This window comes from Trachemys scripta, chromosome 2 (assembly GCF_013100865.1).
Source record: "Trachemys scripta elegans isolate TJP31775 chromosome 2, CAS_Tse_1.0, whole genome shotgun sequence".
NCBI classification, from domain to species: Eukaryota; Metazoa; Chordata; order Testudines; family Emydidae; genus Trachemys; species Trachemys scripta.
In genome coordinates, this window is record NC_048299.1 from 167207176 (window position 1) to 167224766 (window position 17591).

Below are 17591 nucleotides of genomic sequence, written 5' to 3' on the forward strand. Positions count from 1 at the left end.
CTGTCAGCAAATACCTTGAAACCCACTGTCAGCACCCCATCCTCCTCTAGTGCTAGTCCACATAGCAGTAGTAGGTTGTCATCCTCTGTCAGTTACCACCCTGACAGTTAGGAAGTTTTTCCTAATGTCCAACCTAAACCTCCCTTGCTGCAATTTAAGCCCATTGCTTCTTGTCCTAGCCTCAGAGGTTAAGAAAAACAATTTTTCTCCCTCCTCCTTGTAACAACCTTTTACGTACATCCTTTCTCTTCCTGCAAGGTCCTGCCTCATTCACTATACACCTTCCAACTTCTGCAACAAATGAAGCAAGACTCCTACAGGCAACAATCTCCTTTACTAGACAGCCCTGATTTATCTCCAGAGCAGGCCCACTCTGTGCCCTGAATGAGGCAGGAGCCCTGTGGAAAATAGTATGTGGTCATGTAATTAAAGACTGAATCGTAACACATACATGTGCAGGGGACGAATTAAAGTTGCACTGGCAAACTTTTGATGACTTGACTTTGGAACCTTCATAAGATCCTTTTAATGTAGTGTTTTGTGTGTAATAGAATATGCACTTAATATTACCTATGTGTGTCAGTGAACACTCCTACACCCCTCATACTATGGCTTGATTTTTACTTAGCCCTAGATCCATTTTGAATTTTAAAAGTGGACATGTTCATGATTAATACTTTATCCTTTTCCAAATTTATGTTTGGTACAAGGACTAAGGCCTCATCTACATGAGAATGTTGCATCAGTTTAACTAAAGGGGTGATTTCATAAAGTGTAGTCACATAGCCTTTTGCACCAATTTAAATTGTTTTAAAAAACAGAGTTACCTGAAACCAGTGCAACTTCTGTTTATGAACTAAACCTTAAACTCACAGATTTAATAAAATGACCCACCCACAACATCTTCTCTCCTGTCTGCAGCTTGACCTGTTTTCTCATTATGAAATCAGAGCAAGAAGTCACTTGCTTTTAAACTCAGTGATAATAATACTTAGCTTTAATATAACTTTTTATCCATACATCTTAAATTACTTTACAAAAGGTAGGTAAGTATCACTGGATAACATTTACAAGAATACTTATGTCTCAGTGGAAGTCAGTGGGGCATAGGCACTTGTAAAATGGAGATGGCAGGTAGAATTTTCAAATGGGGAAACTGAGGCACAGGCAGTGAAGTACAGTTGCCCAAGGTCCCATAGCAGGTTAGTAACAGAGCAAGGAAAAGAACTCAGGTCTCCCAATTCCCAGTCCAGTGCCCCTTCCATCGGATAATGCTGCTACCCAATAATAATCAGCTGGAAGCATAGACCGAAGAACTGTAGCTAGTGGGCAAAGAAAATAAATCTAGTTCAAGAACACGAAACAAGGACGTTTCCCATTACATTCCAGTTTAAGGAACTCCTCCACCCTGAGAAACTATAGATGCCAGATTTGATCTCATTTTCACCTGTATAAATCCCAAGGAGCTCCACTGAATGCAGTGGTATTAATCCATGTTTAAACAGAGATGAGATCAGTATCCAGCCCCGTAGCTTTCACGTGGGGTATTAATTCTATCTGCAGCATGAGCACACAAGCAGTACAGGAAAAGCAGCAATTACTCAACCTGTTTCCAAAATTATTGGAGGAAAAAGCAGAGGACTCAGGTCTCAGAGACTTACCCGCCATGAAAAATAAAGGGAAGTCAACACTTTAAATGAAGCTATCATATTTAAGGTGAGTAATTTTATTTCATTAAATATATATTTTAAAAACATACCGTGTAAAGGAATTAGGATTCTCAATAATTTATTATGTACATTAGCAAATTCTGTTTACTGTTATTATACAAAGAGCACTGAAGAGTATACAGGAGAGGAGCTGTGCCAAGTTCTTCAGAACCAAGGCAAAGCTATTGTACAGATAACCAGCTCAAAATGCACTCTTCTCAGTTCATCTCTCTTTAAATTAATTCTGGCCATTACTACATTAAATGCTTGATGAAAGGTCAGGGCCTGATCATGCAGGGTGTTGAGCTCATATTGGGAATTCAGGGTGCTCAGCAACTTACAAGATTGAGCTCTAAGAGAGGTTAACGTTGCACTACTCAGTAGTAAAGAGCCTTTGGGGTCTGACACTGCCCTCTCTTACACTGGCGTAACTCCATTGAGGTGAATAGAATTTCATTGGTATGAAACCAGTGTAGGCAAGATCAGAATCAGGCCCATTAGGTCTATGGGGGTGGGTTAAGCAGACTATCTGAGCTGGGGTGGTTTCTTTTATCCTGTCCTCGTAAAATACACTGTAGTTTATCTTTAATTCTCAGTCCCTACAGGGCTTAAATCTCCCCATTCTCTGGAAAGTAATACGCAAAGGTAATTATCCATCTTGTGTAAACAACTGCAAGCACTGCTCAGATTTCCTGATCCAAGAGAAAAAACAGATCCAAGTGCCTGGCATGCACTGACCATTCTTAGCAAGGCAGTTTAGCCTTCCTATCGGCTTTCCAGAACTCCGAAGTAATTCAAGGTACTGCAGCATTATAAGCTTTCCATTGCAATGCCAGTTTGCTCTCCTATTTCAGGAAAGGAAAGGAAAGAAGTCAGCTCTCGGATGATTAACCAACACCCAAGGATTAACAGAGGTAAAGTAATCAGATTGTGCATTGGTTTCCTGTAGGCACTCTATGGTATTTGTAACATTATATGTAAGGCACCTGTCATCTCACAGCTGAACACACAGCAAACTATGGGATCTGTCTTAAGTGACCACATAAAGGGACTGACAAACGTTGACTGCTTAACAGAGGTGGTCTTCTAATAAAGGTGGAGTGGAAGTGTACTCGGTACATCTGGGGATATTTTGTTGTGACGTTTTAAGACAGGAAGCTGCTAATAAGGGTAGTCTTTTGTACAAGTTGCACTGTATACCAGTGACCACTGGGGCCAAACGACAGAATGATCGCTTATGGTTCTGTCACTGTAGTGGTTGCCATGGCCTTTGCCAAAATGATTTCCTTGGATCCAAGTAGCCCTAAGATCTTGCTACATTCCGTTCAGGGAAAAAGGAGTTTCTTGAAGCAGTTACTTCCTTGCAAGGTGCCTCCTTGAGTCACAATGAAGGGCTAAGCTGCAAAATCAGTTTCATGGCATATCTGCAGCAACTTCTCTGCTGTTTTTAATCACACAGCTTTATTCATAGAAGAGCAATGGGAAAGCAGAGTCTATGAGCAAAGAAATCAGTTGGATGCTAGCTGACTGGGTCCCTGGAAAGCCTCAGTCCAAAATATCCGTCTCAAATGGGACCAGGTGGTAATATGTCAAGTTGGTGACATAGGCTGCTGGATCATCAGTGTCTTCTAGCTCTGAAGTAAACTCACTAACGGTTTCAAACCTAAAATAAAAAAAAAAAAAGTGTCAAATCACTTACACAACATGGGACAAAGGAGTGGAGGACAAAGGAAAAAATGAACATAAATTGTGGAAAGAGAGGTAAAATAACTGAAGACTGACTCCAGGAAACAATGAGGAAAGATACCTGAAAGGGAACCATGTGGAAACAAGTCCACAAACAAGAATGCTTTCTTGAGCTGTATCTTCAGCTAATGTTGCTTGCCCACCTTTCAGGGCAATGGTTTGAGTAAGTATTACCAACTAGCCTTAGTTTACATCAGACCCGAGTAACAGTAGAAGTATTTCTAATGCTTTATTGCAGCTTTATCTTTGTGCAGACTACTTTGTAAGAGAATGATCCTCCCAGGGATCCACCCCTTCTTCCAGTAGCTCAGTGCTTCACCCTAATGAAGCAGTGCTTTGTTTTTCAGAATGCTCCACCAAGCAAGGCCCATATGGACTACTGGTGGCTTTTGAACCATTGACAGATTGTAATTACACTTCTTTGATACATTGGCCAAAGTACTACGGCATCTACTGCCAGTTTCAGAATCATTGAGAGAGATCCCTCCCACACACACCTTCCACCCCCAGTTAACGGTAGGCCTGTGTCTTTCTAAACCATGGAAATTAATGAAGGATCAGTTTGTTTTCAGTAAAATAGGATGGCTATCTTCTTAAAAACATGCCCTAAATGTAAAACCAAACCAAACCTCATAATATAGTATGGTACCCATATGGAGGTAGTAAGTTATCCAACAGTGTTTATTAAAAATTATTACCACAAGGATGAGCACCCTAGTAGGATAGTTGCCACCTCTGGCAGTTGTCATCATAGTACTTGAGCACCGTGGATTTGTGATACATTGTTAGTGTGTCATATGAAAGTTGGCCTAGGTCAAAAACAGTAGTCAAGTCATTCTCGAGAATTCTTTTCTCCATGCCTCCCCTACTGCCAATCCACCATAGGAATGCTGTGTTCCCAGGAAGTCAATGTTCTATCAGGCAGTGTCAGAGTTCTAGGAGAGGAGTTGATTAAATTTTACTAGACAAGAGAAGTTCCAACTATGGTATGTGAATGACTGCATGTGAAGCATTTAAGAAGAACCTCTAGGGCTAATCCCACTCAACCACACACTCATATGCAAGTGAACCACCATATTCTCTCCTAGGTTAAAAACATGCTGGTGATGAAGGAAGGAAGCTAGCAAGCAAGCACTGGAAAAATGAGTCATGTAATTGAGGCCTAAATCCTCTCATTTCATTCTCACAGCCTTTGGCAGCTATTTCAAATGCTTCTGTTCTGAGAACACAGGGGACAGAGACTGAATGGAATCTGTTTTTGTTTTGGTTCTGAAAATGGAAATATAATCCTTTCCATTTATATACAATGCTTTGCATTTGGCTTTTGCAACAAGCCAGAATAAGGAACTAAACTATGACAGAATGACTGCAATTTCTTGCAGAGTCTGTGTATCCCTCTCTAATCCCTACAGCCTGACTGCCAACCCCTACTCACACAAGGTTTTAGCAAACCTAGTTTAGCTGGACCAGAATAAAAGATGATCCTATTCTCAGTTTCTCCTCCTTTGACATTTTCTGCACCACCTTCACCCTGCTGCATTATGGGATCTGCCTCACTTGGGATGGAGCCAATACTCATATTTTCCGACATCTTGTTAGACATCATCGAATTCTCTGAGGAGAGACCAAATAGATGGAGCCTTAAATAGTTCAGTGTAAAGCTGGGTCATCACATTCATCTGAACTGATTAGACTGCTGCAGCTGAGTAACGTGACTACAGTCATCCCAGCAACTCTATCCCAGATTGCCATTAGGGTACGCTATTCCAGAGAGGAACCAAAAGTGCTGGGGCAAAGAAATGGCAGTCAAAAGCTTCCAAACCCACATCCAATTTCTCCATCAAACTCTTTCTTTTGGTTTCAGAAGCCTCACCTGTCATTGGCAGGAATGTTTTAAACACTCCATCGCATTCTGACACCAGGCTTCTATCTATTTTCCATGGTCTTATGTTCAGGGTGAGAAAACTAGAAAAGCAGGAGACAGGTCTGTTAAGATTCTATCTTTCCCCCATCAGTATCTCTACTGAAGAACAGATGACACTTCTGTTTAAAGTGGGATATACACCATAGACTCTGCAATATTTTAAAATCTTCGTGTGAAGCTGAACTCCGTTAAGGAGACTGCATCAGACAGCACAGCAGTATGATATTTAACATGCTTCTGAGTCATTACAAACAAGTCTTTTTCCCAAGTGAGAGTTTCTGAAACAATAGTTCTTCAGACTATTCATTACATGCAGATTCCTTCCTCTGTCCTCACTAATTATTCCCTAGTTCCTCAAAAGATACCACATCCTCACAAAGGGCCTAATTCTCCTCTCATTGTACACACTGATGCAAAATGGGTAATTTCTCTCCTTACAATATGATTGCACCAGTGTAAATCATGGGTAAATGAGAGGAGAATCAGGGACTGTGCACTGCTGATGAAGAAAGTATTAGCTGATTCTCCTCTCATAATTTACATGATTGTAAGTCAGGAATAACTCTACAGAAGTCAATGAAGTAACAGTAGTGTAAAATTGGTGGGAGAAGAGAGCCTGGTCCCATGTATCAGCCTGCATAAGATCAGTACCTATACAGAGCCTCAGCTCTCTATGGGTAGATCTTAAAGGTCAGTGGTAGCATTTTCTTTTCCTGATAGTAAATGGTAGGATTTTACATTTCTGGCAATGTTCTATTCCCAACATTAGTATTTCAGCATAGCTCTCTATTTAACTTATTTGCATTTGCTAACATAAAAATCTCCTATTCAGAGCTCTACATGCTCATAACACTACAGTAGGGTCGTCCTTAAAAATGCACATCTTCTATTACAGTGGATTTTTACTAGAAAGCAGCATGACCAACTCCATAGTTTTTACCACCTGCTGCTGACCTAAAGGGTCCAGACAACCCTTTTAAGAGAAAGCTCATGTACAGCAAACCAGTGACTAAATTATAATGAGTAGAAGATGTCTATTTAGCACCTTTCTCTCAAAGGATTACAAAGCACTTTACAAACTATACACAAGGGGATCATTTCTGCCACCTCTGGGATGGAACACAATTGTTTCACAGCATACTGCAACAGTACAACACATTTCAGGACAGGATGTGAAGAATACAGTCAAGTGAAATTCTAAATCTGAATCCTTCCCGGGCCATCCAATGTCACATAGGGCACAAAACAGGCTCTAAAATTACAGGGGAAATTAAAGGGGCAGAATACAATTACTCAAACTGGCATTTGGCCAGAACACCAGCACTAACTCCTACTTGCAAAAGTGCTACAACATCTTTAGTGAAGAGTGATCAGGATTTCCATTTTATGGATCTTACAAAACACAGGACCACTCACAATCTAATGCCTCCGAATGTTGGACACTGGTTCAGTAAAGACTTAAAGGAAAGAGTGCCATCTATTGAATCGCCAGTACCACTTTCTGAAGCATGTAGGTATTCTGTGCAAATTTCCTACCCAAGTTCAAATCTAGCCAAGCCCAACTTAGCTTACAATATCTTTGAATTGCTGAAGAAAAATGTCGATCTACCAGTTTTCATTTCAGGTGAGACTAGTCAGTCAAACAGGAATTAGCTCTTATTTCAGACAGAAAGCACAATCCAGTCAATTCAATTGTACACAGACTGCAAATGGATTCCATAACACTCCAAAAAATGTATACTTTCACTCAAGGTTATCAACCTATATTTACAGCTGCAATATAGAAAATCTTCACTGTGACGTTGCACCCTAAATGATTTCATGAAAATATGCTAATAAGTGTAAATATAATGCAACTGGAATATGCTTCATGCAAAAGGTCTCTTGTAAGGTATCATTACAAAGCTTATAATTTACTGAGTGTGATCATCCTATTTGTATAAATGTACCACTCTTGTATCTGAAACTAGAAATATGAAATATAACTCTGAGGTCCTATTGTATTTATGCAAAGTGTGGGCCACTAATGGTGGTTTGGAATCTTGATGGCTCCCATTAACCAGGACAATTGACTGTAGATGGCTCTGTTTTACTTGTAAGTTTTCCCATATACGTGTGTGCTGGCAAGAGGGTAATGAAGTCTTACAGTGACATGTGATCATGTCACCTGAACTGGAATCCATCTTTAACCTGGTGTTTTTCCAGTGAGAAGGATGGGTGGGAACCCAGAGGGACAAAGGATTCCTGCCTTATGCAAAAGATATATAAGTGGGTGGAACAGAACAAAGGGGGCGGCCATCATGAGAAATCCCCTAGCTACTACTTGAGCTGGAACAAGGCCTGGGAAGAAACTTATTGAAACATCTCTGAGGGTGAGATTTTATCTGTATTCAGTTTTATTACTATACTAGGCTTAGACTTGCGCATTTTATTTTATTTTGCTTGGTAATTCACTTTCTTCTGTCAGTTACTACTTGGAACCATTTAAATCTTACTTTCTGTATTTAATAAAATCATTTTTTACTTATTAATTAACCCAGAGTATGTATTAATACCTGTGGGGGGGGCAAACAGCTGTGCATATCTCTCTATCAGTGTTATAGAGGGCGAACAATTTATGAGTTTACCCTGTATAAGCTTTATAGGGTAAAATCGATTTATTTGGGGTTTGGACCCCATTGGGAGTTAGGCATCTGAGTGTTAAAGACAGGAACACTTCTTAAGTTGCTTTCAGTTAAGTCTGCAGCTTTGGGGCACGTGGTTCAGACCCTGGGTCTGTGTTGGAGCAGACTGGCGTGTCTGACTCAACAAGACAGGGTGCTGGAGTTCCACGCTCGCAGGGCAGGAAAGTAGGGCAGAAGTAGTCTTGGCACATCAGTTGGCAGCTCCCAAGGGGGTTTCTGTGATCCAACCCATCACATTCACTAACTCTGCCTTTGACAAAACCACGTCTTACTCAAGTGATTCCAGTCCTATCCCTGCTATAAAATACAACTGCAGGAAGGACCTCACTTCAGCCTAAAAACAGCGCACATATAGATTTGCAGTTATTAATTTCTGAACCGTTCCCTGCAAGAGAAAACAAGCTACCTCTAAATTTAAAATATGAATGGGTAAAGACATCCTGTTTCATTGGCTTATTTCTTTCACCACAGTTTGTCTGAAAACCCTGCATCAGTTATATATTTCACAGATTTTAAGGTCAGAAGGGCCCGTTCTGATCATCCAGTCATACCTCGCGCATAGCACAGGCCATGCATTACACTAGCTAATCCCCGATTGTAGCCTAACAACTTTTCCCTGGGCTAGAGCATATTTTAAAATCAAGCCCAGAGGTGAAAGTAAGCTGGTATGGTCTGGTACGGTGTACTGGCAAGAGCCGGTATGCCGTGCCAAACCGGACTGGCTTCCCCCTCCGGCAGCCGGGCTCGGGCAGCATTTTAAAGGGCCCGGGGCTCCAGCCACTGCGGGGAGCTGTGGCCCTTTAAATCGCCATCTGAGCCCAGCTGCCGGAGCCCCGGGGTAGCAGTGACAGGGTTCCGTCGGCGATTTAAAGGGCCCGGAGCTCTGCTGCAGTAGCATCGCCCCTGAGCCCTGAGGCTCCCAGCTGCCTCTGCAGCTGCTAGGTCCGGGGTGATTTAAAGACCCTAGGGCTCCCAGCCACAGCCGGAGCCCCGAGGCCTTTAAATCAAGATTTAAAGGCCCCGCCTCTTATCGTTGAGGCCCCACCTCTTCCCGTTGAGGCCACGCCCCTGCTCAGGACTCCGGTGTACCGGTAAGTCCTTTAACTTACTTTCACCCCTGATCAAGATGGGATGTCTTTCTAAAAGAATCTAAGTAATGGAAAATCTAGTGTGTCCCTTGGTAACCTGTTCCAATGGTTAATTACCCTCGCTATTAAAAATGTATGCCTGCTTTCCAATTTCAGCTTTGATGACTTCAGCTTCCAGACACTGGATCTTTTTACACCTAGTTCCAGCCATTGGATTATGGCCCTATACGTGCTACAGTTCAAACTATGTTATCAAGGATCAAAGTGTGAAACAAGCAGCAAGATCCTGGCCACATTAAAGTCAGCAAAATTCCCATTGATTACATTAAGGGACCTCAACATCCTTTAAACCCGGGGTCTCAAACTCAATTTACCTTAGCGCCAGGGCCAGTCCTCAAATCCTCCCAGCAGGCCAATAACGTCATTCATGCTGCCCATAACCCGCCCCACAAAACTCCGCCCCCCAAAACTCTGCCCCCCACCTGCCTAAGGCTCTGGGAGGGAGTTTGGGTCAGGGAGGTGGTCTGGGGTAGGGGTTTAGGGTGCAGGCTCTGGGAGGGAGTTTGGGTGCAGAAGGGGTGAGACGGGCTCTGGGAGGGAGTTTGGGTGGGAGAGGGAGTCTGGGGTGCAGGCTCTGGGATGGAGTTTGGGTGCTGGGTGCAGGCTCTGAGAGGGAGTTTGGGGACAGGAGGGGGTGTGTGGGAAGGAGGTGCAGGCTCTCTGAGGGAGTTTGGGGATGGAAGGGGGTGTGTGGGAAGGGGGAGGGGATGCAGGCTCTGGGAGGAGGTCGGGGGGGTGCGGCGCTTACCTGGGGCTCCAAGGCAGGGTGGGCCAGGGGGCCTCCGCGCGCTGCTGCTCTCAGGCACCACCCCCGCAGCTTCCCATTGGCCACAGCGGCACGGGGAGCGCGCGGAGGCACAGACCCGCCCAGTCCTGGGGCCGCAGAGAGGGTCCGGCAGTCACATGGAGTGAGCACGCAGGCAGCCGCTCAGCTCCGCTGCGCTGCTGGTGGTGGGCGGGGCCCCACGCCATTTTAAATCACCCGGAGGACACACGGGAGGTAGAAGGGAGCACCCGGGAGTGGCAGGCGGGATCAAAGGAGAGACCCGGCCCCAAAATTGCTGGAGCCCTGCGGGCCACAAGGGGGGAGGTTCTCAGGCCGCAGATGGCCTGTGGGCCGGGACTTTGAGACCCCTGTTTTAAACCCTTTAGCAAACTGATACAGATCACAATCTAAATGAAGGTTAGAAAAGACCTTAAGTTCAGAGACCAAGCTTCTGTCCATTTTATCCGTGATGTTTTTCCTCCCTTGTTTTCCTTGGTTTTTACTGGCTTGACTAATGGGTAGTTCAATGTTTTTCATTCCAAATATTTAAAATTCTTGAATACACTGTTACCTCCATCTAGTTGAAGCTATTAAAGTGAAACATCAATCAGTTGGCATGACAGAACTTCACAGGAATGGATTTCCATAAAAATTAGTCTGTCAACATACTCATCATCTCAAACTCTATTTGAAAGCTTTATCCCCAAAGTGCCTACAACGCAGACCCAAAGGGGAAGCAATCACAAATAAGAAGGTATATTTTAGTTACTGAGTAATAAATTACTTGCCTCCTAGGAGGATTTCACTTCTCTAAGGATCCTTCATTCTTCCACACACTGGGTTCAATCCAGCTCTCACCAAAGACAAAGTGTAACAGGCCCATGTCTGCTCCTGTTCTGAGATCCCACACAAACAACCTGGAATGCTTTCTGTTTGCTAGCACCTCCATGAGTTTTATTGATATTACCTACACCAAACCACCATCATTATCCTATGCAGCAACTCTCTCTGCAGTTTCCCCTAGTCCTCAGCCCTTTCTCTAAAGAGCGCTCTCACCACCCCGACCTCTTGCTTCCTCTGAATTCTGCTAGCATCCCCCCTTGCACTTCCTTTCCGTGCTTTTTAACTACCCTCTCAGCTAATAGGATAATTAGCTCCTTAGCTCATCAGTCCTCCTACCCCCCAGTTTGATTAGAAAAGCTGTAAAGAGCCAGGCTTAAAAAGCGCAAGAGAGTGTTTAGTAAAAGCTGTAAAGAAATACTCCACTCCTCCAGCAGGCCTTTTCTGGGGGAACTAATTAAAGCTGAGTGATCAGAGTGCTGGGTCAGCTACTGGTTCTTAGCACTCTGTTGCACCGATCAGACCCTTTGTACCTATCACCCTTGAGGCCCCATGTTGCATCCATAGTTTTTCCATCAGAAGAGGGCCAGTCTCCTTTAGGGACACTGCAACTCCCATTGGGAGTCTTTCTATTGATTTTTATGACCGCTGCAATGGGTATGCATACCTTAGGGTATGTCTACACTGCAGTTATGGACGAGCCCCCCCAGCCCAGATGGACAGAGTTGGGCTAGTGGAGCTCATGCTAGCAAGCCAAATATAGTTGGGTAGATGTTGCAGCATGGTGTATGCTCAAGCTAGCCACCCGAGCTCAGGCCTACCCTGCTCCCTGGGTCCGAGCTCGGGTTGGGAGCCTGAGCCTCTGTTGGCACTGCAATGTCCACACAGCTATTTTTAGCATAGCAGGTTAAGCCCTGCTAGCACAAGTCTGTCTACCCAGGCTGGGAGGCTCACTCCCAGCTGCAGCATAGACAGATCCTTACAGCCCAGCCAAACTAACCAACCAAAATCAGCCAGACTGGCAATTTTACCCACACAGGTCTTCCCACAGCACTGCGTTTGTCTGGGTACTAAAATTTTGTTAGGAGAAGGTTACAATTAATTTAAAGACACCAATACTTGGGAACAACGTATACTTACAAGTGCTCTGCTGAATCTACATCCAGGTGCTTGTCTTTTCCGTTTGGTATACTGTGGTCAATAACTATTGTTTCAGTGTTTGCTAAACAAAATCCATTAGATCGCATGATTTCTGTGGGAGAAGGGAAGAAACAGGTAAAATGCTGAAAGTCTGAGATGGTTCCAAAAAAAGGGGGGGGAGGGCGACGGGGCAGGAATAGGGTGGATGCACATCACACAAAGCTGACATTGCTGCAAACAGGACATACTGAAGTGTCAGTGAATATCTGTGCAAGCTAATTTAAAAGAAAAAGTCTTTTTATTACTTTGTAGCTTAATGAGGAGCTGGACTCATTTGCTGGCTTCATAGCCACTTGAGCAACACTTGAGCAATTTTACTTGTGATCAGTCCTACTGAACTCATGTGCTTGAATATTTGCAGTTCAGAACCCTAATGCGAGAATATTTAACAAATCTTCCCATCTGGGAGAAGGCCAAATTCTGCTCCCATTAAAGCCTGTGCCAATTCAATGGAGTGGCATCTGCTCCATAAAGTTATAATCCAACAGTACTCTTGATTGTATTCTTCCCAGACAGCAAGTTATCATAATTAAACAAAAAGATGAAGAAAAGAAATAATTACAACACTAAATCAACAACAACCTTGAAAGTAAGTTAAACAATAGGTTTTCCAACAGCAATTTTCCTTGGGCCCAATTCTCTATTGCCTTGAGCCTCGTGTAGTCATTACCTCTCTGCAAATGCTACCAGCTCAGAATCGCTCAATTCTACAGTCATTCTTTATAGGTAGAAGGGTCTGACACAATCCCCATTGAAATCAGTGGACAGACACCTATTGACTTTATGGGGCACTAGATTCGGCTCTAAGTGAATACACAAAGTTATGATATCATAAAGACTCAGCAAGATCACTCCAGCAAGCTTACACTTTTTGGGCATGAATGCCATAGATTTCAATCAAGATTAGGTCCAACACTTGCAACTCAAATGAGTGATCATTAATTAACACTCTTACAATTAACAATAAGTTAACTAAACTTCAAAGTTAAAGCTCTCAGGCAGGAAGTGAAGAAACATACCTGCATTTACTTTATAAATTCTGCATGAAACCAAGTTACAATTCAGGGGGCAAATTTTCAACCGGTATACATGGATACAGCAGCACTGTCTTTAATGGTTTCTTACCCATTTACATCAGAGATTTTAGCCCCATGTTCATTAGAACACCTTTTCATTCACTGGGAGCAGCAAAAGTATACTGGGGCTGGCACATCCTTGGATTCTCCTCTCACTTGCACTCATTTCACACTGCCACTGATCTCAATAGATTTTTTTCCTGATATACACCAAATTAAGAGGAGAACCAGGCCCTATTTGTTAGTTCTGAGAATTATCTCCAAGAACAACAGGGAACTATCCCGCTGTTGAAAGTTAGGTGGCGTGGGTCTGGACACAAAAGGTTTGCATCTTGAACCCAAAGAGTTTGCCACCCTGTGATACCTACCAATCGTAGTTGTGAAAAGATCCTGAGGTTTGAATTTTTTACAATAAAGATTCATTTTTGCATTCAGACTAACACTCATGTGCCTCCATGTTTATGTGGAAAAATTAATCTCTGACTTCTAGTCTATTTTTTATTGCACCCAAGTTGAATAGAATGTATATGTGAGTGGTTTTACATTGAATCCCTCCAGAATTCCACATCAGCTGTGACTCACTGTCAAACATTGTTCAGTGGATTGAGATGCAAACTCAAGGATCAGATTCTGCTTTCATCTGGTGAGTTTTGTTTGTTTCAAATATTTTAATCTGGAGTGGACTGTGTTGGACACAGTTTGTTTTCTTTTAGTGAAAACAAAATATTTTTGCAGAGTATTCTGAGGTTACAAGTCACCTAGAGAATTGTATTAGATCCAATGTAAAGCAAGCCCTGCATGTCACAGTTTTTTCCGAGTGTCCTTGACGTGACCTAAGAATATTACAGCATTATTCCTGCAGTACAGAGCAGTTTAGAAGTTAACCTTTAGTGCCATCTGCTGGAACCATCAACTAAACAATGCAGTCATTTCAGTGTGCAAAATTCAGACTAAGATTGTGTCAACTAAACATCAGATTCTGGGCTTTGTTTTGAAATTCTTTATAACAGCCAGTCAGTGCATAAGACTGACTACCACAGAGTACTTTTGGATACCCAGACAGACAGAAAAAAACAAATCAAGTCAGGCGTGACTATAAACTGTAGGGCCTGACTATAAACTGTAGGAGTTAATTTGGGATTTAAAAACATATTCTTGTTCAGGTCCCATTGTTTCCAAAGCTCCTCTATGCATAGGCCTTGCCGAATCTACTGACTGCTAGTCCAGGCTTCACTCTTTGTATTTGAGCATTCACCACATGAGAATTAAGATAGTGGTCTCCACACAATTCTTTACCTATTAAAAATAACAGTGACCCTCATTCTCTTGTCACACCAGTTGGTGTAACTTCAGTGACTTCCACAAAGTTATGCTTGATTTACACCAGTGTAAGAGGGAGCAGCACCTGAACTAATAGCTGCCATCTTATTGCACTCTTAGACCTGCAACAGAATGGTGCCCAAACTATTGCTTAATGACCACATTCCATCTGCTTTTGGACCCATCATGTCAGGCATGCAGAGATGCACACAGACTACGTTATTGTTAAGTAGTTACCTTTAACTACATTTTTCTTCAGAGAACAAAACAAGCTTTAAACCCTACAAAAACAAAAAAATTGATTCTCCAGGGTTTAACCAGTTCAGCTCCAATGGAGTTATACTTGATTTATACCAATATAAGTGTCAAGGGAATCAGACCCAGTATGTCAATTTCCAGTATTATAAACTGCAATTTTTCCTAGACTTTCTTTTAAAGTATATTGTTTCAGAGTACTTTGTTTCACATTATATATTCTTAAGGCTAGATTCTGCCACCCTTACTGATACCGAGTAGCAACTTACCCTACACGTAGTCCCATTGAATATGCTGTTTAGTGTATTTTCAGATAACATTTTCAGATATATAGAAGCAAAATAAATGGCATATAGTCTAGCACATCATGCATTTAAGTGGGTGACCTATGCAAGAACTGTGCACAGAAATGGTATATGTAATTTCTAATTAACGTATACATAACCTGTCTAGAAATTCATATCTTTGCCATTAGAATTGGCCTAGACATCTTTATCACAGTTCGTTCTGTACATTAGTAAAATGACTAAAAACAGATCCTCAACCAGCTAAATTTTGCAAGATGATATAAAGAACTGTGACTGATTGATTTTCTGTGTTTGCATTTACTCCCTCTTGGGATACATTTGCACATGTCATGTACCAATATAGGAAAAACCTACTTTTTTGTGTGTAGATTAATGAATTTACCCACCTCTACTTGACTCACATCCTGGTCAAGGAGGATTAGGTACAGTAAATGTATTCACGCCCCCCCTCCCTCCCCCAAGCATACGAATAGATACCTGAAGAGACAGACACACAAACCCTCCACTGAAGAGGAGACTGAATTTGTACATGGAAGCCAAACCGGCTTCCACACTTATACCTGTTCACTGTTCCACACTTATACCTGCTCTTGTGTTTCATTAAATTGTTTTGGTGCTCTTCACCATTGTTTATACAGGTAGGTCTGCTGTTAAATTTCTCAGTCATGCTTTACATTAAGGGTACATTTATAATTCATTTATAAAGGGTTAATGAACTCTAACAAATGATTACTCCTAACCATGGCATATAATCATGTACGAAATCTTCTATTGTACTGATGTAGTTACAACTATCTGTAAGATATATTACTCATATCTTCTACATCTTTTCATCTCGTATTAACCCTTCTTAAAATATTTATAAATACACCCTTAGTATAAAACGTGACCATTTTGCATGTTATAGAAATATACTTTATTTCGTTCATGTCCTCTCAGTTTTTCCATTGCGATGCAACAGTACAGACAGCACAAGGACACGGCCTTCTCAAGGAATGGCTAATGGACTCCAAAAAGTGGAAAGAAGAGTCTGAAGATTGTATAATTCCCAAAAGACTCATCTCAACATGCCTATAGGTCTGCTGCGTAGCATGTTTGCCCTTATGATATTCCACACATTGGAAGGCAAGAGCATGGCGAACGTGGGGGATGAAGGGTTTCTTCTGAAATGCTGAGGAGGGAGGGGAGAGAAAGAACAGACAAATATTTTAATTTAATAATTCTTGTGTGCATTCTAGCAGGCTGATAATTCTTACCTGATATTTTAACCGGACTCTGAAAGCTTGGTTGAATTTTATGGACATTGTCATTTTTTAACACTTGATCTAACGGAGATCTTTCAAAGAAGGTAAGGACAACTTCAGATCTAGAATACTGAAAAAGAATCAAAGAAATATATATTTTCAAAGTTTAAGTCCCAGACTCACCGCCTGGTTTGTTTATCCTATTATCCCCTACCTCCCACCTGTTACTGGGTCAAATCTTGAGAAATGCTGAATACATGCAATTCCTATTGCAACTCCCATTGACTACATTAGGCATTCCAGATGCCCAGTGTCTCTCAGGGTTTGTCTAATAAATTATGACTACTTAATGGGCACGTTTATTTTTGTTTTTTGTTACTTGCCCATCAGTGATTTTCTAGGCACTTTGTATAAAATATAGTTAATGTTCCTTATAACAAACTTATTTGTCCAGTGGGGGTGGGGGGTGGGAGGGAACCTCTTACACTGAACTCATCTGGACATGCCAAAAATCTCATGAAGTCTGAAACTCCTCTCGCTTGCACTCCTTTTCACTAGTGTAACTCCACTGACTTCTGTGCAGTACATTTTGCTCTACACAACAACAAGTAGCAAACCAGGTTCATGATTTTCAGATTTCAAAATGACCAACCATTCACATTGGTTATCAGTCACCATGGTCGCCAATTACTGAAGTAGTTTTCTTCCCCAGTAAGCGATTTGTTTGCTCATGAGTTAGTTTCCTTGGTAAAGACACTGACACAGCAGACGTGACTACACACTTTGTAAGTATCTGACACACTGAAATATAGCGATATGACTGTCAGGCAGAATGATCACGCCTGGCACATGGTCTATTGGCTACACTGTCATATGATAGGACCTTGGCTGAAAATATAAAATAAAAATACGTTGTATTTTCATGATGCATTCCATTTGAAGAACTCAAAGCACTTAAAATGAATAAAATTGCTCAGTATCCCTGCAAAGTATCGTTATCCCCATTTTATTGATGGGGAAACTGAGGCACACACGTTCAGTGACTTCCCCATTTATACAGCAAAGCCAGTGCCATGACCAAGAATGCAACTCATCTCCCAACTCCTGCATGTGTGGTTGAACTTCAAGAGCTATTGCTCTGTTACAAGATCTTCCCAAGGATCTTTAAGTGTTTTGCATACATTAATCAAGCCTCAACATAGCCTCGTCATGGAGATAAATATTATAATACCTTTTGTACAGATGGGCAACAGAAGGAACAGAGAGGTTAAGTAACTTGTCCAATTTAAAAAGCGGACTGAATCTAGGGTCTAGATAACATGAAAAGAAAGGCATTCAGAAGCCTGGGGTAGCAGTGGCAAGACTACAAAT

General features: G+C 42.0%; 1 protein-coding gene across 1 annotated transcript in view; it reads right to left on the reverse strand.

Moving 5' to 3' along the window:
- Positions 1-1691: 1691 nt before the first annotated feature.
- Positions 1692-17591, reverse strand: part of PXDC1 (PX domain containing 1) — a 33311-nt gene continuing 17411 nt past the window's right edge. The window contains exons 3-5 of the mRNA XM_034762241.1: positions 16233-16350; positions 11958-12069; positions 1692-3372 (exon numbers count right to left, since the gene is read on the reverse strand). Coding sequence (XP_034618132.1) covers positions 3255-3372; positions 11958-12069; positions 16233-16350 — 348 coding nt within the window. The 3' untranslated portion in view covers positions 1692-3254. The remainder of the gene's footprint in view (positions 3373-11957; positions 12070-16232; positions 16351-17591) is intronic.